The sequence below is a fragment of the Meleagris gallopavo genome, chromosome Z, assembly GCF_905368555.1.
Source record: "Meleagris gallopavo chromosome Z, MGAL_WU_HG_1.1, whole genome shotgun sequence".
Classification (NCBI taxonomy): Eukaryota; Metazoa; Chordata; class Aves; order Galliformes; family Phasianidae; genus Meleagris; species Meleagris gallopavo.
The window spans coordinates 44,607,798-44,635,043 of record NC_139435.1 but is presented as its reverse complement, the minus strand read 5'-3'; the positions used below and the strand labels follow the sequence as shown (position 1 = coordinate 44,635,043).

At 40.0% G+C, this 27,246-nt stretch overlaps 2 protein-coding genes across 4 annotated transcripts in view; one reads left to right on the top strand and one right to left on the bottom strand.

The window, feature by feature from the left end:
* MSH3 (mutS homolog 3) overlaps nt 1-7,132 on the bottom strand; it is a 111,591-nt gene extending 104,459 nt beyond the window's left edge. The window contains exons 1-5 of one of the 3 annotated variants that reach the window (XM_085214323.1): nt 6,973-7,132; nt 5,869-5,992; nt 4,590-4,813; nt 1,379-1,582; nt 485-601 (exon numbers count right to left, since the gene is read on the bottom strand). In XM_085214323.1, the coding sequence (XP_085070449.1) occupies nt 485-601; nt 1,379-1,582; nt 4,590-4,813; nt 5,869-5,992; nt 6,973-7,068 (765 nt within the window). In that variant the 5' untranslated portion in view covers nt 7,069-7,132. The remainder of the gene's footprint in view (nt 1-484; nt 602-1,378; nt 1,583-4,589; nt 4,814-5,868; nt 5,993-6,972) is intronic. The other 2 variants (XM_085214324.1, XM_085214325.1) reach the window with 2 other exon arrangements.
* DHFR (dihydrofolate reductase) lies at nt 7,106-27,111 on the top strand. The gene is made up of 6 exons (XM_010726099.3): nt 7,106-7,276; nt 7,629-7,678; nt 9,131-9,236; nt 10,100-10,226; nt 24,992-25,107; nt 26,267-27,111. The coding sequence occupies exons 1-6, from the start codon at nt 7,191-7,193 to the stop codon at nt 26,352-26,354; spliced, it is 573 nt and encodes a 190-aa protein (XP_010724401.1). The 5' UTR covers nt 7,106-7,190; the 3' UTR covers nt 26,355-27,111.
* The last annotated feature ends 135 nt before the right edge of the window (nt 27,112-27,246 follow it).

Sequence of the window (27,246 nt, the reverse complement as noted above, 5' to 3'; positions counted from 1 at the left end):
GAGAATGGCTGTTCCAATTAATTTGGACAAGTCTTTTTCTGATAAGCAGTAAAAAAGAGGAATCAAGAAGTAAGCCATAGAGTTATGGGGAATAGGTCAATAGCAGGAAGAAAAGAGGGGAAAAAATAAAATATGGACTAGAATGAGAAAAATAGGATGTGAGGAATTAAAAAGGAGAGTGTGTACATATTCCTCTTTATCAAATGCAAAGGCTGGATTAAAAAAAAACTAAAATAACTGTTCTAGAAAACATTAAGCTACTTTTTTGTTAAAAAAGCAGAGAAAGCTTGAACCTATTTGAATTCCACAGCATTCACTAGAAAAGAGAAAATGCAACAATGGGCAAGTTAGCCATTCTACTTGCAGAAACAAGTGATAATGAATTTCCTACTTCTCAGTTCAAACAAGACTCCTGTTCAGTCAGTGCAAGTTATTTCAATACTATCCAATTCTGTATAGTATGTAATTAAAAGCCAGAGATGACCTTATGTCCTTTTGCTACAAGTCGTCGCACATGGACGAACAGTCTGTGAGTTGGTATACTGGCTGTCATAAAGTTATGATCTTGATGACAGCAAATGTTTAGCTCTTTAGCTGCAATCTGCAAAGTACAAGAAAAAGAGTCAGATAGTAGTTCGGGTCAGCTATGCTAGCTGCAGTTACAACAGAACTTCCATAAACACAAACATTATCAAAATGCAGTACAGGAGTACATTTCTGTGACAACATCAATCTCCACTATCAAAATGGAAACACAACAAGAAAAAGCCCAGCGTTATGGGCTGCCTCTACCATCCTCTGTCCTTGCATATCATATCAAACAGAGGCTTCAGTATCACTGACTTCGTATGTCAGATTATCATATTGCAACTTGGCGTGTGTGGATGCAACATCTGAATATGCTTTGGAACTGAACACATGTAGCATCTGTTATTTTCCACAGAGCTACTTTTCTTGCATCTAAGATCTTGTCTGCTCCTAGGCAGAATCCATTCATCTATTTGACACTATTTGGTTCGCTGTCTTCAAAACTGAAATACTAGATTTTGATCTGTTCCATGAGAGTGAATTCACCTCTAAAACTGTTTCAACTTTAAGTCTGTCAAGTAATTGTTGTAGCACCTCAGTGTCTCTTTAGTTCTTAATACTCAGGATAGCAAGCACTATAAGATCTATCTAACAATTATGGTAAAAGATGTATGAATAATATTTAATTTAACTTATGTATGCAAAGATTTTTCATCTTGTTTTCAAGTATTAAAAACAGCTATAAAACTAATGTCCACAACAAGCCTCCTTCTGGAAATACCCATACACCTAAGTAAGACACTAACACAATGCAAGTATCCTTCTGTAATTCTATAAAAAACAAAATTACCTCAGCATCTTCTCCAAAGAAGCGATATTTGTATCCACACTCCACACACAAAATAGCATCTTTATATCGTTTCTTCATTTCTATGAATTGAAGTTCCAGTGGAGTGTAAATGGTTTTGGTTCTCTTATTGAGATTTATGTCTGAAGTAGTTTCATAGTTTCTAAAGGATGCAGAAAACTGGCTAAGATCACAGTGTGGCTCCTCCTGTAAATAAAATATGGAAAAGTTAAGAATCATCAAAAAAGATTTATCATTCCAACTTACATATGAGAAACTGCAGTGCAGAGATAATGATGTTCCCAAAATCTATGTAAAATCAAAAAACAAGCCAATACAGTACAAGTCTCAGATTGCTTTCTCAAGCACCAAAACTATATTTCTTCTTCAGTCTGCACTAAGCAAGTCTAGGAAATATCACAGATTTACTCTTACACAAAAAAAAATAAATAAATCTCTATAACAGTTTCTAAAAACCTTAACTGTTAAGGCTTTGAGCCCACTCTCTCTCCTGTTCAGCATATCTACTGACATTATGCAGCCCATGCCAGCTGAGCAACTTCAGTTCTACAACTTTGTTTTGTTCTGTTTTGTAAGAGAAGTGATGGATTCAGCCTTTTATAAGTATAGTGAACAATATCAGTAAGCTGAGTTTCACTTACAGCAAAGTTCCTTTCAAATTACATAAAAATACCATGTATTAATAAAATTTGCTAAAATAATAAAAGAATGCTAAGACAACCCCCACACACATATTTTAACAGCAAACAATTTCACAAAATATGATGGATGAGATTATGCTGTGAATTTCTGTATCTGCAAATAAACTCAGTAAACTTCAATTTCTTAAGAACTGTTATATCTAAATGACAAGGAATAAAGACAACTGGATGTTCAAGAGCAATGGTAGCTCAGAAAGGTAGTGCAAATCATATACACTGGGTAAGGGAAGGTACAAAGAACACACCCACAGAATACCACAGAATAATGGGGAAAAAAAAGAATACTTAGCTGCACATCTGTGAATTGCAAAATTTCCAGAACTGCACACAGTCAAGGGATGACCGATTTGAGTTGCAGATAACATAGCTCAGCTTAAACAAACCTGAACTACACCTAGAACTCAGATGAACACAGGAACGTAGATGCCTATTGTAATCCTCAGTTTTCTATTGTAGTCTCTGTTGTGATCTGCAGTCTTCAGCTGTCTTTGATCCAAGCTCTGAACCACCACAGCAATATTACTGCCTCATTCAATAGAGAAAATTGTTTTAGGAAAGCCTGTGAAAAAAGGCTAGAAGTTGAATTGTTGAGCTCGTTAAGTTAGCAGCTCAGGGAATCTAGAGGGAAAAGGCTAAAGGTTTAACTCCAAGAGGAAAAAAAAAGCAGGACAAGTATCTAAGATGAACCATTCCAAGGAAGCAAAGAGAAAGCCCTTCCCCATCTTACGTGCCTGGCTATGCATAATGCAAAGAAAGATGATAGAAATGCTTTGTTCAGAAGATCATGAGTCCTAGCTGTCCAGTAAGCATCCTAAGTAAAAATCAATCACTATTTACTTTTCCTTTGCATATATCTTGCTTGCATCTCTCTCTGCACGTGATTAAAGCTGCCATTGCTTGTTATCTGAGAAGGAAGGGCTAAATGGCAACCATAATCTCATGTATAACCATCAACTGAATCAGGTGCTGTTTGACTAAAAGCATGCAAGGATATGAATATGCACTGGCAATACTGCTACAAAAAGGATGCCAGTGTTAGTGCATTGGAAGCCAACTCTGGAGTGGACAGATAGCAATCCTGCAACAGCTGATACGTGGAAGATTAGCATTTTGTTTCCAAAGACAAAGAGAAACCCGATTCTGCAGAAACATCCATCTTATGTTTATGTTCACAACTTGGTGGAAGGAGAGCTCCACTGCCCTTGCTCACCAAACAGACACCTCTACTGCAATTACTGTAGCACATAAATTTCTAACTGTGAATCTATGCCAGGCATGTATGGCCTCTAATGTTACCAAAGAGAAAAATCATAGCGATAAAAGGAAAAATATTTTCCCTGCATGTTTCACACATACGTGTGTGCAAAATATATTTTTATAGTTCTGGCATCTATAATTGCTTCCCACTTAACTACAGTATGTATACACTAAACAGTATGTACAGATTAAACTCACAGACAAAGCAGAAATTAAAAACTGCCAGACAAGTATTTGAGAAAGAGGAATGGAGAAGAAAGAGCTTTTCTGTAGTCTCCATGTGACCACAGCTGCATAATCTCAATTCATTATCAGAACAGCAATTCTGTGCCACAAGCTGTTCGTTTCACTCTTGTTTTTGTTCTTCTGTTCACACAGCCCTGATACAACAGTTTAAGACAGGAAAGGCAAAATCACCTACAAAAGCTTCCATACAGCCTCTTTCCTTCTAAAGAGCCAGATGTAAAGCCTTGTTAAGGAATAGTTGAGTCCCAGTGAAACAACCACGCAGTGAGCAGTGATAGGCCTTTTAGAACCTGAATACTTCAAGTTGGCAAGGCGGCCCCTAAAACCAAGCGACCAACATATCAGACACAAAGTTTTTTTCCTCTGAAAATATGCTTGCTCAACTTCCTCATAATTAAAGGAAAAGCAAGCTACAATTACACTCTTACTGTCATGTACTGTGGCTATTAGAGCAAGTTCTCAGGGGAACTATCTGTGTTTTCTGCACATGAAAAGAAACATGGTCATATTTAGTAGTTAGAGATATATCCAACTGAATTAAGCTACATTTTAGCAAAAATCCTAAATAACATTTTGCAAAGGAGCCTGATGGGAATTTTATGACCTTAATCAGAGTTGACGTTACAGAAAGAAATCAATGCAAAGGAGCACACTGAATATCTGTTAATATAGTATAATAGGATACTACAGTATTATAAGTTAATTCACGATTACAAGACACACTACCAGTGTTTATGCTGTCTAATTACTGCCTACTAAAACAATGCACAATTTAATGATATCTCTGAAGAACTTAGCTCTAAATAAAGTTCTGCTCATTGTGCTAAGAGTTCCAGGATAACATCCTGACACAAATGCTAACCTATTGTATGGTGCCACACTATTTAATGATAAAATGTAAAATATTTTGTAAGTAAAAGGAGTCTTGTCCCAAACTTTGTTTTGTTTTTAAAGTCAGCTGCGTTGCAGTAGATCAAAGCACCACATACCTTCTGAGCAACCTTTGGGCTAGTGTCCCCATACTGAAGAGGGTTCTTCAGTTCCAGACTTCTCCCAGTAATATTGGGGCACTTCTCCAAAATCAATGATTGTTTCTCCCGAAAACTGTCTTCTTGGACTCTGTTACATGGCTGATCTGAATCACAGTAGAATTCTCTCAGTCTGTCTAGAGTTTGCAGACATATGCGGGGCTTTTCATACGTCAGAAGGTCTTCTTCAGTAAAATACATAGCAAAAAACATTAGTGAATTATTTTCTAAAAACAAATGTCTATTAGAATGACCTCAGCCAGTAGGGAACTCAGGCATTTAGGTCAGTCTCTCTCTTTCCTACATTCTCTATTCTCTCCCATTGCCTTTACTCTTGCCAACCTGACAGAATTTTCTAGAAAGTCAATATTCATCACCTTCTTCATATATGAGGAAAGAAATACAATCTTTTTCTAACTGATAACTGCTAAGCCACAAAATTAGGTATAAGTGTGATTTTTCAGCATAGCTCTTACACAGAAAATGTTGTTAGATGACAGTGTCTCATAACAATGTTTAAAAGCATCACAACCACAAAACTGAACATAATTCCCTCTTTAAAAAGAATATAGAAGTTCATTATTTTAAATGGAAAATAAGTGTAATAAACTTCATATTTGTTTTTTGACTAGCATCACTTATTTTTTAAAATCTTGGTTCGAAGCCAGATGCAGCAAGGTACGGTGTCAGTCAGGTGTCAGTTAACCTGCAGTATGAGTCTAAAAGACAGACAGCTAAACCAATAAAGATTAGAAAACGTTGTCTCAGAAAGAGAGGTAAAGCACTGGAACAGGCTACCCAGGGAAATAGTGCAGTCACCATCCCTGTAGGTTCTCAAGAAAGGTGTCACTGAGGGACGTGATTAGTGGTCATGGTGGTGATGGGCTGCCAACTGAACTAGAAGATCTTAGAGATCTTTTCCAACCTTACTGGTTCTAAGTTGTAGCATTTCTGCCTGAGCGCCTGGACTTTACCAATTAAACAACCTGCTAAAGTTGAGTCAGTTGAAGGGACTTTGCAGAGTAATTTCAGAGGCTCCAGTACCTAGCCTGATTCACAAGAATGCTTCAGCAGTATAGCTAATATGTTCATGGTGACACTTCAAAGATGTATCTTACACCCAACAGACACTTTCTAAACCATACTCAGATAATTTTATTTATTTATTTATTTAACATTTGACAATGAAAAACTGTTCCTTAAGTACAAATGCTTGAAGGTTTGATTATGGCCAACTCACTTTTATCCTGAGTCTTCATTGGATTACAGATGTCATCCATAGTACTTTGTAGTGACTTGGTCTTCTTCTCACATGGCTCGTTGTTTTCAGTTGATGTTCTCCTTTTTGTGCTTACTTCAGAAGCCTCAAATATAAATTAATCAAAGAAATTCTGTTACTTTTATTCCCATCCTCTCTGAAAGATAACAGTGTCTGAGGACTTCATAATGAGATAACACAAAACACAACTAGCTTACTACACAAAAAATCTTTAACTATTTTATCTACATTTCTGCATATAAAATAGTTCATGAAATGCAAGACTACAAGAGGAGCAGTGCATCCTGTGAACAAGCAGCAATTGTGCTCAAAAAGAAACACCCATAGCTGCAATGTTTTCAAAAGGCAGCTCGGAGCTAACTCTGCAGCACAGAATTGAACAAAACTTCCTCATAGTTTTCCCCATGCTGCCCATGTCTGAAATCAGCCTCTTTGTAAATCCTGATTTCCACGGCTTGGAGCCCTCCTCTTGCAAGATGCCAGCTATTCACCTCTACCTTTGTGAGGTCTTGAAACAGGTTGTGGAAGAAAATCCTCATCATGTGTTAGTCCAAATTTAAAATAATAAACCCAGGATCACCCTGGGTGCCTGTGCAGAACGCACTACTTCAGACCCTATGGCCTTGGGTGCTTCTGACTGGCACACACCGATAAAGTCTTGTGATGGGAGCAGTCTCCCATTTATGTCATGCCCCACTAGTGTCGGGCAGGATGCAGGGAGTGCGGCCAGACACAAAGAAGTAACTCGCAGCCGCAACAATGTATATCAGCACTACCATTTCTTTTTCCAAACACACCACAGGTGCTGCCAGCTCCTCGCACCCGCATTTTGTGTATTAACTTTTGACAGTTCAGGTGCATTACTGAGAAAATTCAGACGAAACCGAGCCCCTAGCCCCCCACGGCAAGATTTCCCCTCCGAGCCCATCGCAGCAAGGGAGCCTCACAGAGTCCGCGGGAGCGGCACGGCGGACCCAGGCCAAGACACAAAGCTGGCACAAGGGCCGACCCAGCGGCCACACCTCGCTATCTCCCCGGGACCCCCTGCCGCCTCCCGCAGCGCACCGTGTGCCGGGCGGCGCCGCTCCCCGCCGCGCCGAAGAAGCGGCTCACCACCGGCTGACCCCCACCGCCCTGCTCCCGCCGCCGCCCTCGCGGCATGGCGTGCGCAGGCTGAGACGCCGGGCAACGGCACCGCCTCCGCCGCCGGATGGAGTCCCGCCCCGGCCCCGCCCGGCGCCGCCGCTGCGCGCAGTGAGAGGCGGCGGGCGGAGGAGGCGGCCATGGTGCGCTCGCTCAATTCCATCGTGGCCGTGTGTCAGAACATGGGCATCGGGAAGGACGGGAACCTGCCTTGGCCCCCGCTAAGGTACGGAGGGCCCGCTGCCGCGCGTTCCCGGAGGGGTGGGCGGTGGACTACGTGTCCCAGCGTGCAGCGCGGCACGCAGCCGCCCCACAAGGGGGCGAGCCGCGCGGTGTGTGCTGGGAGTTGTAGGCGGGACGACAAGGCGGGAAAGTGCTGAGGCGGCTGACCGTGCTGGGCCGAGAGCACCAGGGGGCATGGCGATACGCGTGGGCGGGCCGCGGCCCTGCGAGATGTCCCCCAGGCAGAGCCGGGCCGAGACCCGGCAGTTTCCCCTCTCCTCTGTCCTCCCTTTCTGCCACAGTAACATAGGTTATTCTTGAGCCTTGCTGTAACGCTCTGCTTGTTTATTTGCCAGGAATGAGTACAAATACTTCCAGAGAATGACCAGCACCTCCCATGTGGAAGGTAATGTACACTGGGCCACCTTACTAAGTTCCTGTGGTATCAGTCGCAGAAAAGATAAGGAATGTCACTTTCAGCTGGCTTCCCCAACCTCTCCAGCCCACATGTTTGCAATAGAAGCAGAACTGCAATTAACTATTCCTTTTTTTTGGTCTTATGGCACATGTTTCAAGCTCACCAGAAGTTTCCCACCCTGCCTTTTTGAAGGTCCTTCATGTCAGAAAATGCAAAAAGGCAAAAGTTCTTTTGTACCGATTGAGCAGCAGCAGGCTTTTTTTTTTTTTTTTTTTCCAGGCTCTATTAGCTTATGTGCTAGCTTGTTTGCAGTAGGTAAACTTTGGCCACTCATTGTACCCCTTGACCCTTGTGATTTGGTTTGTCTGGATGGGGGCTGAACCATCCCAGCATGCCAGACAATCCTAAATATGGTGCCAGTGTGCAACTTTACACATATGATGTGTTATACATATGCAATAACATGCAACTGTGCTAGTAATACATAGTAATAGCATTCAGATCCAACAAGACCTTTGCAGCAAAGTGATATTACACACTTGGTAAAATAAAGCCATTTACGGCAGGACCAAAAAGGTTGTGAAAGTGAGCAGGTACAGGAATGCAAAATGCAACTTGTTCTGACTACACACTTCCTCTCACAGAGGAAGTGCAAATAACCCTGTTCTCAGTGCATGTGAAAGAGAATTGGGTTACGAATGATGGATTTGGTCAGGAGTAGCTCAAGAGTGAATTCTGAAACATGATCGAACATTTGTTCCTTTTTTTTTTTTTTTAATAAATACTCAAATTTAGCTGTTACATCTAATAACTGGAATGATGGAACATGCAAACAACAATCACTTCTGAACAAAAATGTCCATTCATACTGTGAGAACTCTTGATGGCATCAGTTGATCTTGCAGTTTACTCAGAGGGTGGTGAGGCCCTGGCACAGCTGCCCAAAGAAGCTGTGGGTTCCCCATCGATGGAGGTGCTCAAAGCCAGGTTGAGTGGGACCCTGGGCAGCCTGATCTAATAGGTGATCTGACAGTCCGGCCCACAGCGGGGGATTGGAGCTGTGTGGGCTTTCAGGTCTCCTCTCAACTCAGCTGTTTTTTGATGGAAATGAATTTGGCTACTTAACTAGCAGAGCCCATGCCAGTGAAATAGACAGTGACATGCCTTTTTTGATATTTTTTTTTTTCTTCCGACTGCAAATTGACATGTGTGCACTAAGCTGCCTTGGTGTCATCTGCCTGCCAGGACTTTGGAGGCACAAACCTTTTCTTCTGTGCCTATGACTTACTGCAGAATCTGGGCCCAAGCTTGTATTTTGATAACTGCTGAAATTGATTTTGGAAGAGGGAGTGAAAGTCCAGCAGATGTCACTAAACAGCTGAAACAAACCTGGTACAGAGCTGAAATACTATATGAATAAATGATTTCTTTCTTATTCAGGTAAACAGAATGCACTGATAATGGGTAAAAAAACATGGTTCTCCATTCCTGAGAAGAATCGTCCTCTGAAAGACAGAATTAATATAGTGCTCAGCAGGGAGCTCAAGTATGTATAATGAATAATAAAACAAACAACAAATCCAAACCTAAGAATATGTGTAACAATGCCTCATGAAGTAATTCTTAATGTAACATTTTTTACATTTGTTTCTCATTAGGAAGCTTCTCTGCTATTGGTTCTGAATGATGTCTTTACCTTTTTCTTTTCTTTTTTCTTATTTATTTATTAATCACTTCATAAAATAATTATCATTACTTTGCGTAGTAAGTACTAGCTCTGTTTGTACACACAAACCATCTGACACTTATCAGTAGACCTTGAGACTCCAGTATTTTTCTGGTACCTTGTTAAATTTATGAATTTAATCATTTTTTTGAAGTTTATTGTGATTCACATTAAGGGGAAAAGAGTCTGTCCTTTTTCACGACTGCCATCTTGAGTGCATCACTCACAGTCATCCAAGTATTCCTAAACAAAAATGTTCACTCAAAATGATTTGGTGATTTAGAAATTCTTACTGGGTTTTGGACAGAAGGTAGAGTTGGGGGGATAAAGGCATTGTGGATTGTTTTGCAAGTAATAACATTCTAGAATTCGAGTAGAAGTCTGTGTTTAATTATATGAACATTTACATTCCTCAGATGTGCTTTGTTAAAAACCTGATTTAACAAATTATAATTTATCATGCCTCTTAAGTCACAGTTAGGATTAAATTGTGATTTATTAAGCAGTTCCACAGTGAGTTGAGAATTCTAACGTAGTTTAGTAGTAATACATTTCAGTGTAATGAACTAATGTGAAACATTTAGTCACTTGTAAATTCAGCAGAATACATTGTATATCTTGATTCTATTTATTATGATGACAGTTTGTCCTTCAAATTTAGTAATAATACTTTTCTTTCCTAGGGAAGCCCCGAAAGGAGCACATTATCTTTCTAAAAGCCTGGATGATGCCTTAGCTCTTTTGGATTCACCAGAATTAAAAAGTAAAGTAGACATGGTTTGGATTGTTGGAGGCACTTCAGTATATAAGGTACATTTAAATTACTCTTAGTTTATTAAATTTTCTGCTTTAGGAGAAAGATGGCTCAAGTTATTGCCACTTCAGGAAGTGCAGGGGTAAGCCTTTTCCCCATTTGACCTTGATAGAGCAAGCCTTAGAAAGAAACGTTTTTACTAACAAGTTAAAAATGTCTGTCCGAGTAACTAAATTGCTCTTGCCATGTCAGAGTCATTGCAGTTTTGAGAACTTTTCTTAACTATGTAAATATCTAGGGTTTTACACCAAAACTTGTGCTGTTTTTTTTATTTTACTGAGAAAGGAAACAGGCTATAAGGGATGTGAGAACAAAGAAAAACAATCCAGCATTTTTAACTAGTATATGGAGTGCAAATAAGAAAAGATAATTTAAGAGAGTTGCAGGTAATGAGAGGAGATAAAAAGGAGATAAAAAGGAGATAAATGTAACACAGAACATAGAACTGACTCATTTTCCCATCCAGTAACCAGACATCTTGACTGCTCCCATTGCAAAGGCTTTTCTTGAGTCTGTTCATGTGCCAAAAAGTATATGTCACTTTATTCTCAGGACTGTGTCTCTCTCTAATTTGTAGGAGGGAGAGGAGGTCTTTTAATATCTGTATATCCAACATGAGATTAAGAAACAACGGTTCAAATGGTGGTCCAACCAGTTTATTATAAATTCTAGTCAGGGAGACGGGGAAGGGAAGGAGGACAATAGAAAAGGTAGGAAAGAAGCAAGAATTGCATAAAGCGGGGATAGTCACCACCAGGATCCAGCAGCGGTCCCAGTGCATGATGTTTCAAAGGTCCGAGGCAGGGGGAGAGCAGCAGCAGCAGTGTGGCCAGCCTTGGGCAGCAAGCAGGTAGCAGGAAGAAGTCGCAGAGCCAGTCCAGGAGAAAGCAGCAGGACTTAGGTAGCAGGCCCATGAGAGTCCATCAGCATGCAGGTATACCGTATTGAGGGATCTGATGGCAGACACTTTTGTTCTTCTTCAGCATGCAGGTAGAGTGCAGAGCAAGTCCAGGAGGGAGAGAGGCAGGTCATGAAGCTTCTCATGTCAGAAACCTCTTCTTCTTCGTGAGGAATCTGTTGCCAGAAAACTTCATGGTTGTAGGTCCTCTTTTTATCTTCCTTCTTATGCCAGCATGGCATTCCTGGGCCACTTGGCCCAGGGTAAGAATCATGTGCAGAACCTCCTGAGATGGCCATCTTCCTCAAGATAAGCCCACACAAAAGACTGCTTCCTGGCCATTTATCTGCAGCATATCTCTTGTTGCCCCCGGCCATCCATCTGTGTCCCTCAGACAAAGGATTTCACAACCCTTACCCAGGACTTGTCCATGAGTGTTCTCCAGACAAAGGATTTCTCAACCCATTCCCAGGACTTGCTTGGACTTGTTCATCTGTGTCCCCTGCAAGCTCTGAGACAATTATGTAAAAGAATAATCTCTTACAGACTGTGCAGAAAGCTGTGTATAACCTGCAGTTCTCCTGCAAATGCCCAGTCCTTCTCTTCTTATGTAAGGTATTAGTTATGTAACAAGGTCTGCAGTAAAACCAGTTGTCTTATTGTGCTGTGTTTCCTAAGCCATCTTTTCTTCCAAACCTTTCCTCTCATCTTCATCTCATACACATACAAAATTTAGCCAAGCTCTCCATGCCCCCGTACAGTAGAGTCCCTGAAGTCAACTTTTCCGCCTCTACACAGTCCAGGCTTTACCATTTAATTCTTAGTTGATTTCACTATTGTACAATCAATGTATATACAGATGGTATAGTATATCCAGGAGTTCGGCTGAAGGAAGGTGAATCAGATCTTTTACCCACCCCTGAATCGGCAGAGTGGTCCTGATTAAAACTTCAGCCATTTGAGTTGTTGGCTCTACTGCCTGCAATGCCGAATAGGCAGCCAGTAACTGTTTTTCAATCATGCTGTATCTTTCTTCTGCTCCGTGCCAAATCTGAGACCAAAAACCAATGGGGGTCCGAACAGAACTCTGGCATTGCTACAGGCCCCAACCGAAGCCATCTTGAGTGACGTGAACATCCAATTTGGATGAGAGGGTAGAATCAAATATACCCAATGCCTGGGCTTGTTTAACTGCCAATTCTGCCTGTTGGAAAGCGTCCTGTTCTGTTTTCCCCCAATCCCAAAGCTGCCCCTTTTTTGTGAGTCTATACAGTGGCCTTAGCAGCTGTGCTAGGTGAGGTATAAAAGAAGGCCAATAACCTAATACACCTAGAAATTCTTGCAGCTGCTTCGATGTTGTAGGGACTGTGAATGCCTGAATCTTATCTATGACAGCACTGGGTAGGACTTTGGTCTTTCCTGACCAAACTACCCCCAGGAATTTTATGGACAGGCCTGGACCTTGCATCTTTTGGGGATTTATAGCTCATCCCCTCTGTTGTAAATAGGCGGTTAATAAATCCACCACCTGTCTTACTGCTTCCAGTGAGTTGGATGTCAGCAGGAGATCATCAGTATAATGATACAGGTTAACATTATCAGTTTTTTTCCAATTAGCCAGGTCACACGCCACTAGATTGTGACAACACATTGGTGAATGCACGTACCCCTGTGGCAGGACCTGAAAGGTCCACTGCCTGCCTCCCCACGTAAATGCAAACTGATCTTGCGATTCTTCAGTAATTGGGTACTGAAGAATGCATTTGCTAAATCTACGACACAATGATAGGTTTTTATCTCCCTACTCAGTGTGTCCGTTAGGGAGGCAATATTGGGTACGGCTGCATGAGTAGGCGGCGTGACCTTATTTAATTCTCTGTAATCTACTGTCATTCTCCACGTGCCATCTGACTTTCGCACTGGCCATATGGGGGAATTATATGGGCTGTGGGCAGGTCTTATAACGCCCACTTTTTCTAATTCCTGCACTGTTTCTGATATTTCGTCCTGCCCACCCGGGAGTCTATACTGTCTCACATTAGTAATCCAGCACGGTTTCGGCAGGCAAATTGGCCCATGTTTCACATGGCCTCTTAATATTGCCTGCACTGCCCAAATACTGATACATCTCTGTCAAAGTCTGAACTCTCCCACAGTTGTCTGGAGAGCCAGACCGCATAGAATATCTATGCTCAAGATGTATTCCTGAAGTGGGGCAATAGATACCTTATACTCCCGGGATGGGAGATGCCCAACCCCCAGTTTCACCCATGTTTGAGTGACAGGAATAGTCTGTACCACCAATCATCACTCCATCTCCATCAAATTTAGTCAGATCTCCGGAGATAATTGATGTTTCTGCTCCAGTGTCCACTAATGCCATAACTCTGAATATTTTTTCGGGACCATTAATCGTTAATTCTACATAGGGCCTCCTGTCCCGTCTGGAGGCCCTAGGGGGACTGACATCCCTCGTCATGCCATGAACTGGGCCAAAGTCAAGTCTTTTGCTTCAGGTAGTTCAGGCACTGTAGCCCGAGGCACCTGAGGGGACTTTTTTTTTTCTGTTGGGAATGATGAAATCCTCTAAATTCCACGTCATCATCGGTACTGTTCCTGTAACTCTTACCCTTGGTTTCTTAGGGTAGTTCTGGAATCTCTGATTGTTCTTCAGCTGTCTCCACAGCTGAAGGAGGATATGATTGGGCTGGTGGTCGATCTTAGCAAATTGGACCCTGTCCCAAATAAGGTCATTAAACATTTGTTTTCGTGAGACCCTTAGGAGCCCCGACTGAGAGTTTCGCATAGGTGGCCTATTGATTTTAACTACTGGGAGCACCTCTGCTTCTTCTGTTACTTGGATATTGTGCCTAGTGCCAGACGTTCCATCTCCCCCAGATCAGCTACTGTTTGGGCAGCCTGTTGAACCACGGCTTCCAAGGTCACCAGAGGGTTTAATATAGAAACTAAGGTCCCATATAGCTGGGAAGGGGCCTGTTGTAAGATTAAATCTCGCATACCTGCCGAGAGCTTGATCATATCTGGGCTAACAAACGAGTCTTCATATATTGCTTCTCTCATGCCTAATTCACAAATGTAATTTTGAAGGTCCTCCATGGAGGACCATAGTCCTGTGTTTAATGGAATGTCTGTTTTGTTTGGCCAGACCATACGGCATGCTGTCATTAACCAGTCTATTATTGAATTGTTTTCATTGCTATACTGGACAGCAGCGTCTAGTCTCTGCCTGACAGCAGGGTGTACCTTTATGGTGGCCAGCTTTCCTACTTCTGGCCCCTTAACCATGACACTTTCCGCCCCTGAATCCCATAATCTGAGCAGCCATGCAGGTACACTCCCTCTTGGCCTCTGCCAAAATCGCTGCACCATATCCATTAATTCAGTTGGAGTATATGGCCTAGCCATTACATGCGTTTACATGTAAATGCATTTTGGCAGGGGGCCATTGGTCAGGGGGCACCCCTGCCAGTCTATCTTGTATTTCTTTGTTTTTTGAGTTATAATAGGACGGAGTTCCAGGGAGTCTGCTATAAGTGGAACCTCTAGATCTGACTTAGATTTTCTACTTTCCTGTTCAACCAGGTCCGCTACTTCAGAAATATGGCTACTATCTATTGAAATACTGTAGACCTGACCTAGAGACTGTAAAAGTGTGTTTTTTTCCTGTTAATACATTAAGCTCCTGTTCCAGTTTGTCAATACGAGCTTTTAATAACTGATTTTCACTTTATAAAGTGTCTGATCTTATCTTAGCTTGATTTAAGGCATTTAACAGTGGCTGTACCACTGTGGATACAGCTGACTACCTTTCTTTTGTGGTTAGAATGTCTCTGTCTAGTCCTTGAAAGTATTCTGTCATACATACTGGGGAAATATCCCCCATAGTATGCAGGGGACCCCATTTCTCAATTATGGTTGCTAATTGGTAATAAGGACATCCCAGAAACCCTGGGATCTGCCCGGGGATCATTTTATCTAGGGGAATGGTGTTCTCCCTCTTGACCCATTTATAGAAATTCCACAGAAAAAACATGATATAAAGTATATTTGGCCTGCCTGACTTGCCAGTTGTACAATCAATGAATATACAGATGGTATAGTATATCCAGGAGTTTGGCTGATCTAATTATTATACTGGAATAGGAAAAAAAGTACGCTTGCCCTATCTTGATCTCACATAATAGACTCTGGTGGAGCAGATCTGTAGAAGAGATCCTTCCCCACTGGCAGTCAGCGCTTAAATGGGTCTAGGAGAGGTGGAGCCAGGCTCCACCCCTTCCTGCAGCACAGGTAAATTGCCTTCACCTGTACACCCATGGCTGACTCACTGCTCGCCTCAGATTTAATCAGAGGTTCAGGACGTGATTCAGCAGCCCCATACAATTATTTTCTCATATAATTCTCACTTACCATCAAAAAGCACCACACAAAAGATGATGTCCATCAACCTTAGTTCCTTGCACATCAGTCAGGAGAAGCATTCTTTCTTCTGATTAAAAAAAAAAAGTTTCTGGAATTGTAAAGCATACTTTTTCTGATAAAAATGGAAAACATTCTCATGCACTCTAGTCATTTCTGTCTGTAATTCTACAGGATGCAAAGTGTGAGCAAAGCATTTTTGCCTGTGCATTACCCATATATTTATCTAGTGCTGCAAAGAGTAATTATTTTTTTTTGTTCATACAGGAAATTTTGTTATAGTTTTTTTTAACTTTTTTTTTGTTTGTTTTGTTTTTGTTTATTACCTGGAGGTTAAAGAAAACAGTACAGTTTCTGAAACTATTAGTAAGATTTAAATTATAGGTTAGCATTTTTGGTCAGGACTACTTTTGCAACCTATTACTGTGTTGATCAGTATAAGGAATATAATTTGAAATCTCAGGTGTTCTCACTCTTTCACGTATTCACTCAGGCTATTTCAAAGTAATTTGAAATTCATTAGGGATCAATCTGACAGTTTTGTAAATATTTCTGCACCCATGATCTCAATGTGATCTTAATTAAAAGTATTTAATGGAAACCATACACCTCTACCAAAACTGCATTTTAGCCCCTGTATTAAAGATGTAAAAAGGGTTGCTGGAGTATTTCCTTTATGTTATGTAGATACGTGTGGGAAGTAAAAATACCAATGGGTAATTGAAGTGAATCATTTTATTCAGTAAGTGTAGATACTTTCTTTTAAAGCACTATTTTCATCTCAGTTCTTTGAATGCCTCAAAAGCTTGGAACTGATTGTGTTCATTAAGTATAAGAAAGTGACCGTCCATTCTTCAGTGAGTAAGTGCAGTAGGAGTGATTTTAAGTAGGTACCACTGAGAACATGACATGACATTTCTGCTTCTAGCAATTTGGGAGGCTTAACCCAAAGTTCAGATCTTTCTAATCAGGTGGAGCGTTATGAGGACAAGCCATTATGAAGAGAGCACACCACTCCAAAAAGGACTGTACGTTTCTATTCACATGTCTTATGCAGATGATAGTCCCTATTCCAACCAGCAAGTCCTTTTATATTTCTGATCCTGTACCTTGTTTCTCTTCCTTCTTACTCAGAAGTAGCACTGTAATGCCTGCTAAATAAAACCTATTTGTATCTCAGTACTGCTGCACAACAATGCAGTAGAGAGGTGTTTTTCACCAAGAAGAGCCACTGCATTATGATCCCAGTAAGAACAATTCTTGTACTCTGTAAAATGTCATTTTAAATGCTGTTTATTAGAGCTGATACCTTAAGGAAGGGCAGGATAGCATAGGAAATTACAAGTCCTTCTTGATACCTGGAAGCCCAAATTGTGCAGAATTGAGCAAGCCTCTAATCCATATGCAGCATGTTTTGCAGACCCCATCTATACATGCAGCACAGGCCTATAGACCTGTGTGTTCAGCTTAGCGGAATGCAGCATAGTCCTGAGCCTATGTAGATTAGTTAGTATGTGGTTCACAGATTCCTCAACATATAATGGTCTTCCACATACATATTTCTTCAACATATAGTAGTCTTGTAGAATCACTCCAAGAAAGAATGGCAGGCTTACACATACTTCTGCTGCACTTTCTTCTGCAGGGTTCCTTAGACAGCTTGTCACAAACTTTTTGTGGATGTCTTGGGGGCTGAGGTAGCTAATTACAATGTTGTTCTTGGAGTTTTCAGGTGTTCTACCCATGTTGATCAGCTGTCTTTGGCACAGGAGTCTTTGGCTTAAACGGATGGCAACCCATGACCATTCAGCTGTATACAGAAGGAAACTGTAACTTCTGATACTTACTGACCTCTGTAACAGAAAGCAGAACAGCCAGACATATAGGCATTTTAGTGGCAATAGGGACACATGAGTAGTGTTGGCTTTAGGAAGCAAAAGCAGAAAGGATTGAAAGCAGCTCCCTCAGTCCCCTGAATTGTTCAAAATGGTATACAAACTGTCTCATACTTCAGAGTGCCTTTAGAGGTAATTAAGAGCGAGGCACTTTTCAGCAGTGCCCAGTGATGGAACAAGGAGTAATGGTAAAACCTGGACATGGAAAATTCCATACAAACATGAGTAAAAGTTTCTTAACTTTGAGAGTGATAAAACACCGGAACAGGTTGCCTAGAGAGGCTCTGGAGTTTCATTCTCTGGAGATATTCAAAATGTGCCTGGATACTTTCCTGTGCAACCTGGTATATGGAACCTACTTCAGTAAGGGGATTTGGAGGAGGTGGTCTCCAGAAGTCCCTTCAAACCCATACAGTTCTGTAATTCTGTAAGCTTTTGATGTGATTTCTCATTGTCTGAGATCTTGCTCGCACAGACCATCTTAAATTTGACTTGGCACTGCTGGCTTCATTGGATTTTTTATCTCCCCATACAGACATAAGGTGTAATAGTGCCTCCAGCAAAGCTTTCAGACTTCTCACAGCATAGGTTTACAAATGTAATTTCCTTAGATCTCAGTATGATACCATCTTGGATCTTCCAGAAGGAGCTGATGTTGCTACTGATGGTACGGATGAGGAAGGAAGAGTGTGACAACCCAGCAAGGGCCAGTAGGTCATAGCAATTACAAAGACATAGCGTTGCTTGAGAGGCACACTGTAGTTTTGCATGAGCACTTGATGTTTTGAGAGCCTTCTGCTGGCTCTTGAGTGCTTGTGTGTTGGCAACTTGCAGTAGTAACTCAGTGTCCCCTGAGTCTCTGTTAGCAGTTGGGGCATATCACATAAGTAGACTTCATGTGTTGGTTTCATCTTCAAGAAGTTCAATTCATGCACACCCCAGTGCAATCAAAGCGTGCTAAGTGAGAACAACTAGAGGATTCATTTCAAAACCACATTTCTTTTCTGAGCTAAGACACTGATATGGATGCACTCTGTGTGGAATTAATGTCTCTTAATTGTCTGTTAATGGAGAGGTTCTTGGTTTTTGAGTTGAATAACAGTGCAGCCTGGAGAGACTAATAAATCTGCTCAATAGTGGTTACATCAATCTTTTTAAATTGAATTTAAACTGAGTGCTTAAAATTTATTTAGAACAACATTCAGATTTAACTCTGTGGTTTAACCCTGGCAGGCAGCACAGACCTCCTTAGCTACTCACTCACTCTCCCCAGATGGGATGAGGAAGAATTAGAAATATAGAAAAGTGTAAGAGCTCATGGGTTGAGATGGAGACTGGGTAAAGCAAAAGTTGCCTATGCAAGCAAAGCAAAGGAAGTTACTCATTTGCTGCTTCCCATTGGCAGGCAGATGTTCAGCTGCTGCTGCCAAGCAAACAGAGCTCATTATGTGTAATGTTTTCTTGGGAAGACAAACATTGTCACTTCAAACAGCTACCCCTTTTCTACTTTACTCCAGCTTTTATTGCTGAACATAGTGCTATAGACATCCCTTTCGTCAGTTGGGGTCCTGGTTCTGTCCCCTCACAGCTCCTTCTGAGCTCTCAGCTCCTTACTGGTGGGCAGAGGGAGAAGATAAAAAGGACTTGCCTTGCACTGTTCAGCAACAGCCAAAACGCTGGTGTGCTATTACCACTATTTTGATCAAAAATCCAAAAGACAGCGTCTTCTGAGCCTCTACAAAGAAAATTAATTCTATTCCAGTCAAAGCCATGACAAATAGGAACTGTAAGTCCAGTGTATCTCTAGATATTAAAAAGGGACTTTTTTATAAAAGGGGGAATGTGCATAGACTTACTTCTGTGCAAGGAATGGCCTTATAATGTGGTAGTTTTTAAGTGTTGAGTGTAAATCTTGGTTTGTAGAAATAACCAAACATAAATCCTAAACAAGGAACTTACCAGTAGAAGAAAAACCTAGCAACAGAACTTAGAAAAAAGAAAAAAGAGGAAAAAAAAGTATGACTCATGTCCTCCAAACCAATGCCTTTTTAGTAAAACCAAAATGGGCTTTGTGTCAAACAAGCTTTCCCCTTGACAAAAGAAGGTTTTTCTACTGCATCTTGATAATTTAAAATTGTATTTTGTAATTTATACATTCCTACTCATCTTCTTGCTTTCTCTGCTTCAGAAGCAAGCGATGCTCAAGGTCACTTTGCTGAAGTGCAGAATAGTATTCATGTATTACATCTGGAGAACTTGTAATTTGGTAACAGAACAAGAAGTTATTATTTCATATGAAGTTTTGTTATTTTCACTTTTGAGTTAATAGCTAAGCTGACCAATAAATGATGCTGACAAATCATATTTAACAAAGAGGCTTAAGTTGGAAAATTAAATTTCCAGTAATCTCCAAGGGAAAGTTTTGTCTAATATTCATGCTTAGGTGTCTTCCTTATATATTAGTATTTGGGTTTGGGTAATCGGTATATGTTAGTATTTGTTTTGGGTGATCTACCCCCTTTCATTCTTCAAAACTACTGAAGGATTAAACTGCTACTTGTACGTAGTACAACAAGTCTCTTGCAGATGTTTAATTACCCTTTTAAACAGAGTTTCTTAACTAAGTATATATAAGCTTGTGAATGCCATGTTTGTTTAGCTTCAGATCTTCCCTGTAGCATAAGGATCACTTCTTCAAAAGAGAAAAACATGAATAACTTGAGCTGCTAGTTTTATTGTCATTTTTCTCGAGCCTGCCAAAACTTTATTAACTAACACCATTACCCTACATTTTATGAAGTCTCCTCCCATGGAGACATTCAGGATCTGTCTGCAGGCTTACCTGTGCAACATATTGTAGGGAAGCTGTTTTAACAAGGAGTTGAACTCAATGATCTCTTGAGGTGATTCTGAGAAAATACACATTTTAAAGATTACGTTTTAACATGTCTGAATTTCCTACAAACCATAAATATACTAATTTTATTGCCTTAAGCACATGTAAAATAGAATATTTTAAAACCGCATAGCTGCTGAAATAGAAACTGACATGTATGCATTTTCATTTTGTTTTGAAGTGCAGTGTTCAACCAGAGATGTGATCAAGGACTGAGATCCACTTATAGGGGAGCTGTCTAGATACAGTGTTTTTCTCTGCAAAGGTGCTGTATCTGCAGGTTCCAGTGCCATTGTTCCTGTGTAGCACTGCTGTCAAAGAACTTGCTGCGAAGAGCAAGCTTCTCTGAGTTTTCTGAAGCCACTGACATGGAGGGCATCACACTGCAGGCCTGAAAGATTTCTCTAACCTGTAAGAACCAGTATGAAAAGCGGAGTACTGACTCCATTGGCTTCTTTGTTCTTTTTCAAACTAACTAGTCTGGCTCAATCCTATTAACATTTTTGAAAGCTGATAACACTGTGTAAAGTGAAGAGTATTATTACTAAGCTACAGGTAAATGACAACATCTCAAAAATATCTTTGCCTGGAAACTAGATTCTGTATCCTTTGTTATGGAAGGTTTCAGAAAGAGTGATTGGCATAGTGCTCCTGGCCTGTGGAGAGAACCACTCCTGGCTGTGACAATGTAGATAAATTTGAAGGAAGCAGAGTGGTGGTACTGTCTGTACTTCCTTTCCCTGTCCCACCGAATTCATGATAATCTCACTTAATTATGCAGGTGTATATAGTCCTGAGCAGTTTTGTTTCCAAAGATTACTGTCTTCCCAGTATGTAAACGAATGTAACTCTTGGTTATTGCAATGCTAGTGAATGCTTCTTCACAGAAGAGTTTTCCCATATGTATTTGAACAAGGTGGCAATGCAAAGACAGTTTTACTCTATTCTTATTACTCTGTTTGAGACAGGATTATAGCAATCTGACTGCAATCTCCTAACATCTTTTCTATAAAAGTGACAAGCTTACAGTATTACAGGTGATAATACTATCCTTCTGTAGAAATTTGTGTTTTGTAAAAATATATCCTTATGTAATGTAGCTATGCCTCTTGTCAGTGCTTCGTTCTTTCACATAGTAACAAAATCATATGAAATGAAATTACAATGTTAGCAATATACCAGATTTCTCTAGTTTAGCAACTTTATGCTTTCTCAGACATGAGAGGGACACATCCAGCTTTTCCATTATGTGTGTCAAACTATGTAAGCTCAGAGAATTCTTAACACTGGAAAGAAAGGTGTAGTGTTCCTATTGTTCTTTGCTTGTTCGTTGTTGTGAGCAAACTGATTTGGCATTTTTATGGGAAAAAGTAATCTCGTAGCTCTGAAAAGAGTTGCTTTTTAAGTTTCTTTCCAAAGGTATTTGCTGAGCTTTTAGAGGAAAAGTTTTAAAAGATGCTGTTCTAAACATGGACCCTACTTTCCTCTTGACATTGGAAAAGTCCAGTTCATAAAGTTAACTGTTTCCATAGGGTCAGAATGGGTAGGCTTTTCATAAAGGTCATATAGGATTTTTAATACACTGATCTTGTTCCTTGTAGGAAATTGGTGATAGGAGCTACCACAGTGTTCTATTCTCACCAGGTTTAGTTCTAGCAGCTCAGAAGAGAAGGGAAATTACCTCATTGACAGAAAGACACTTCAAAAATAAGTGCTTCAGATAGCTACTTTGTCTATTTTACTTATTTTATGTAATCAGTGGAAGATTGGAAGACAGTGGGCGTGTGTCCTTCTAAAACCTGCAAATCTTTGAATGACCAGATATAATTGGTTCCTTCTACAGAAATTGGTTGCTATGCTGTCCGATTTGCAGTGGTTTGGTGATTAAACTTATAAAAGATTAATTTCCTATGTAGTACTTTTGAAACTGCTTCTAATATGCAGCTATTTGTTGCAGAGCTTTAGGGTTATTTTAACCTATGTTCTACAAAGACAACTAATTCAAGGCAGTAGTCCTTTGAGTACAGGCATAGACTAATCTTGTATGGCAGGCTGTCCAATAAAGCTGGAAATTATGGGGAATATAACTCCTAGGTCATCTGCTTCTTGATGTATGATTCAGAGACAAGTGTATTGATGGTTACCTGGAAAAGTCCAAAAAGACAAGGCTATGCTAAAATCTCTTAATAGGTATATGAAGGCATATGTGAGTAACAAAGGGCTGGTTCACCTATGGGGGGTGACTTTCCCGGGACAAGAGGATTGGTCTTAACACCTCAGCAGTCCTGTCCTCTCTTTCTTTTGGAACATCATCTCTGTTAGAGGAATCTTCTGGTGTTTCTGAAAGAACAGATCAGAAGCTATAGTTTTAATAGGCTGTGCTCTAAGATGAACCACAATTAGCTTTGTTTTTCCCTATTTCATCAAGCTGTAGAGTCTTAAAAGGCTCAGTAGCTGCTACATAAGCAGACAACCTTATGCAGAGAACAAGCACCTATGCAGTTCCAACAAATACGATTATAAGATAACTGAGTGGATTATGGGAGGAAACATACAACTACTTCTGAGAAGTTCTCCCCTAAAATCTAGCTTTTCTATTACATACATTGTCGTGAAATTTGCAAAATAAGGAAAAACCGAAGGGCTAGTAAAAAAAATTATTTGTAGAATATTGTGTTAGTTTACCACAGTGTTGCCTGATCAGTAGAATTATATATTAGTTCCTCCACATTCTGTCTAAATAGTCAAGATTACTTACAATTATGTATTAAAATGAAGTAGTATTCACCCTGATGCATTCCTTAGAATAAATATGCATAATATGTATAATATAGAATCACATCATTAAACTCAGAGCAAGTATGTCAAAATTCTATCAGATAGATCAGCACTGTGCATCCTCTAATTCTTCTGTCCCCCCAAAAAAAGTAGATAGAGTAAGCTGGACAAGACAGGAGTGAATAGTTAGTGAACACTGGCAAAGAAGTACCATAATCTTCTTAGAAATTCCAGAGTTGTCATAAAGCACTTTCACTGCCTGCCAGTGTTCATGAGTGCACAGGAGTAGTTTGCAGAATCAGAGTATAGTTCTCTCTGAGCAGTTTCAGTTAGAGACTCCAAAATTGGAAGGTTTTGTGTGTAATACAAAATCTTCTTATGTAAGGAAAATGCTGTCAAGGAACAGGAAGGACCAGCTCCACCCAGAAGGACAGGATGTTGGGACCCAGAGACAATATCCTGCACAGCACAGCTTCACCAGCAAAAGAGCTCACAGTGGTGAGGCAGGTCTTCAGAAAACAGCGAAGGCCCGTGAAGGTAGCTGGGCCAGGCGTAGCCCTGGGGCAACTGGACAGGGCTATAGGGACAGGCTAAGGCTAGGCTGGTATGTCAGCCTGTGAAGTGATGCAGAAATGTTCCTAAATTGGAATGCAAGTGAAAATTACACTTAACAGAGTGTAGCAATCAGAATACACAGTCAAGCTGTATTTCAAATATGCTTCTCTGTATTCTCTATGATATGCTGTAATAACATCATGATGATGGGCATCATGCCACTCCTATCCACTGGGAAGGAGTATGTAGGTTGTAACCATCTGAAGCCCATTGCTCTTCTCCAAGTTCCTTTTATTTGATGTTTAGTTCTTTAGCCTACATAAAGCTGAGCCATGTATACATACAGACTCCAGAGTTCCAGCTGACAGAGGAAGACATTTACACTTTTTCTGTAGAGATGGGACAAGCAGTCCAACAGCATGTTGAGCTCTTCAACTGGCATAATGTTTTCTCTAGTGCATAAACCGCTATTCCATCCCCTTCTTGCTAAGTTCAGGTTTCTTTGCAGCAGCTGCAGTCAGTCACTCCATTCATTTTTCCTTGCTAGTGCGGAGACCTTAGCTGAAACACTAGAACAGTTCCATTAACCTGACAAAAAAATTAATTTATCCCTCTATTACAAAATAAATTTATCTCAGTAAACAGAACACAGTATTTTGTATTTATTTGTGAAGCAAATTATTATCCCATTATTCTGCAGATGAATGATTCAATTCCTACAGCTGGCCCTTAATGAAAAAAAAAAAAAGAAAATACGATATTTGTAAAGAATCCAGATGAACACTTGTTCAGCGCAGATGGATATTGTTGTGCTCTTTCATTTTAAGGTATTCTCTGGAAATAGAGCTGCTTTTCCAGAAACCAGCTTCTCAGCAAAGCTAGCAATTAATTTTATTGGATTAAGTTTGAAATTACTTGGTTCCTGTACTTGTCAAAGTAATACCTAATAGCATGATGCATGGTGAATCATCTTTAACAACGTATTGCTCATTGCCAATCTGGGGGAAAGGGAGAAGCATCAGTAAAGCAATTCAACACATATATTGTAGTCAGGCACCAGTAGAGCGTTTTTAACACATGAGTTTGTGTATGTTTGTTAGTAAGGATCTCACCCAGAAAGTGTCTTCTTAAACTTTTTCGTTCAGGAAGCCATGAAACTTGACACTGTTTTACAGGTTTCAAACAGTGTTTTAACACAGGATTATTAAAAATTTAATTAAACATGAATAATACTTCATAAATAGTCCAGGTGTTTTACACAGAATAATTCAACTTTAATTGTGTATTTTATTTTTAAAGGCAGCAATGGAGAAGCCCATTAATCATCGACTGTTTGTGACAAGAATTTTGCATGAATTTGAAAGCGACACGTTTTTTCCAGAAATTGACTACAAAGACTTCAAACTTCTCAAAGAGTAAGTATCAGAAGGTATAATGGTCCTGTGTTCTGAATGGAGACTTATTCATTCAAACCTGTAAGAACCTTGCTAAGGCCACATTCTCTTTGTGTTAGAGATGCAAGTTTCTGCCATCTTCATCACATTGCAGACATGCTTTATGCTCTGTCTAACAAGATTACAGGAAGTTGGGAGGTAGCAAAAATACAAATGGATGCCTCAAGAATCAGCAGGAAAGAACTTTGTCCTTCTGCTCCCATTTCGGTTTCCAGCTAATTACAGACCAGCAGTAAAGAGAAAGTGTCGCAAGATGAGCTCTCTGTCCACAACCTAGGGTGCAGGAGTGGAGCAGCTGTGAAGCTGTAGAGAATAAGTGGGGGCAGTGCAGAAGAATATGACGCAGACAAACCGAGTGAGTGGGGAATGTTAGTTGTGTTTTTCAACTTACAAATTCTGAAGTTCTCTGTGCCCTAACACAATCCTAATGCAATATCCTGATTTCTGACACCAAAATTTCCATCTTTATCTGGTTTGTTTCCCAGGCATGCATTGTTTTTGGTGAACAGAAATCAGAATTTGGTTGATAATTTAGCCAATAATTCCCCCACTGAAATGGAAACCTAACAGACACTGATCTAAGAAAAAAAGTTTTAAATTCCTTCCTCCCTCAATGTCAATATTACTCATCCAAAGTCCTTACTTTGTCACAGGGAACTGAAGAGATTTTAAGAGCGTCTATTAATAAAAAATTGTTTAGTAACTCTGGAAGAGAGGGGAACACTTTGCAGTAGGTAGCAATCACCTACATATACTTGTAAGAAGCATTTACTATGCCATTTCCTCTAAACTATATAATCAAAAGCAAAGCAAAAAAAAATGTCTGTGTCACTTCTGCATTTACAGACATTTTAAGTAACATGGGAGGATTCAGTCAAAATGTTTGTTGTCTTTTTCATCTGTTTTACATCACTGTCTACTTTTTCAGTTTAAAAAGATACGTGTTTCTGATAGTAGTTAACGTGATTCTCAAGAATAGCTTATAGTTAGTATTCCTGTGATAAGGGTGGTATTTTCATGTCTTTACCAGGTAACTTTGTTTTCTAATTGATTAGATAAATTGCTGGTGATTTACACAATTACTTTCTACTTTTGTTTTTTTCATTTCCCCCCTCTCTAGATACCCAGGTGTCCCTGCAGATGTTCAGGAAGAGAATGGCATCCAGTACAAATTTGAAGTGTATCAAAAGTCTGTCTTGGCACAATAAAAACAAGGTTTTCTTTAGTTCTATATGCAACCAGGCATTTTGAATTAAGAAATCTTACAGATTGAAAATACGTATTGCATACATATTACATCACTGTGAGAAAATCTACTTGATAGTGCAGTACTTCAACAGTGAAAGATCCCAGATGAGCGTGGTCAGCAGCATTTGCAGCTCCCACTCTGACAGTGAGAGCCTACAAGAAGGGGTCCTTACCTCTGTTTCATTGCTGATCGATCTGAGAGCAGGATAGGTTATTGGTTTTTTTTTAAATTATAACCCAAAACTTTGCTGACTGTTTCCCCAAAGTATTTTTAAAGCATCATTTTATGAAACAATTTGAGGGAAATTCAAGTAATGTTGCCCTTAACTGTTGCACTAAGTCTCCATTTTAACATCAGCAAGGGTTGCATTGGACAATTGCAAGTTTATGCAATTTATGACTGTTCAACAGGGCATAACACTGGCCAGTTTTCTATGAGAAGTTTAAACCTTTTGCGTGCATTTTGCATGCTTTTGAAAAGCAATAACCAAGCCTCATGTATTAAGAGAAAAACACACAAAGTATCAGCTTTGAACAGCCGTTGAATTTCCCACAGCAGTTCTACGGCAGTAAACTGATGCAAAGAATAATGTTTGTTGTCTCAGTTTTCTCTGTGTTCCTTTTTCAGATTTAAAAATACAAATACTTTGCTATGCTGATCTTCTTTTTCCGTATGTGCTGACTTTTTACATCAATCAATAAAGATTTAAATATCAATATTATATGCTTGCATTAAATTGCAGAAGTGTACTGCATTTTAATTTGCTAGTGCTTTGGGAAAGGGAAGAAAACATACTGTTGCCAAGGGGATTTGGTATTTTTCTGGTATTTTTTGTTATTTTGTGATGTAAG

Bases quoted from the DNA above. Each gene is read 5' to 3' on its own strand.
- DHFR (XM_010726099.3), top strand. From the start codon at position 7,191: ATGGTGCGCTCGCTCAATTCCATCGTGGCCGTGTGTCAGAACATGGGC. The intron at 10,227-24,991 runs GTACATTTAAAT...TTATTTTTAAAG, and splicing joins GAGGCACTTCAGTATATAAG to GCAGCAATGGAGAAGCCCAT. The intron at 25,108-26,266 runs GTAAGTATCAGA...CCCCCTCTCTAG, and splicing joins GACTTCAAACTTCTCAAAGA to ATACCCAGGTGTCCCTGCAG.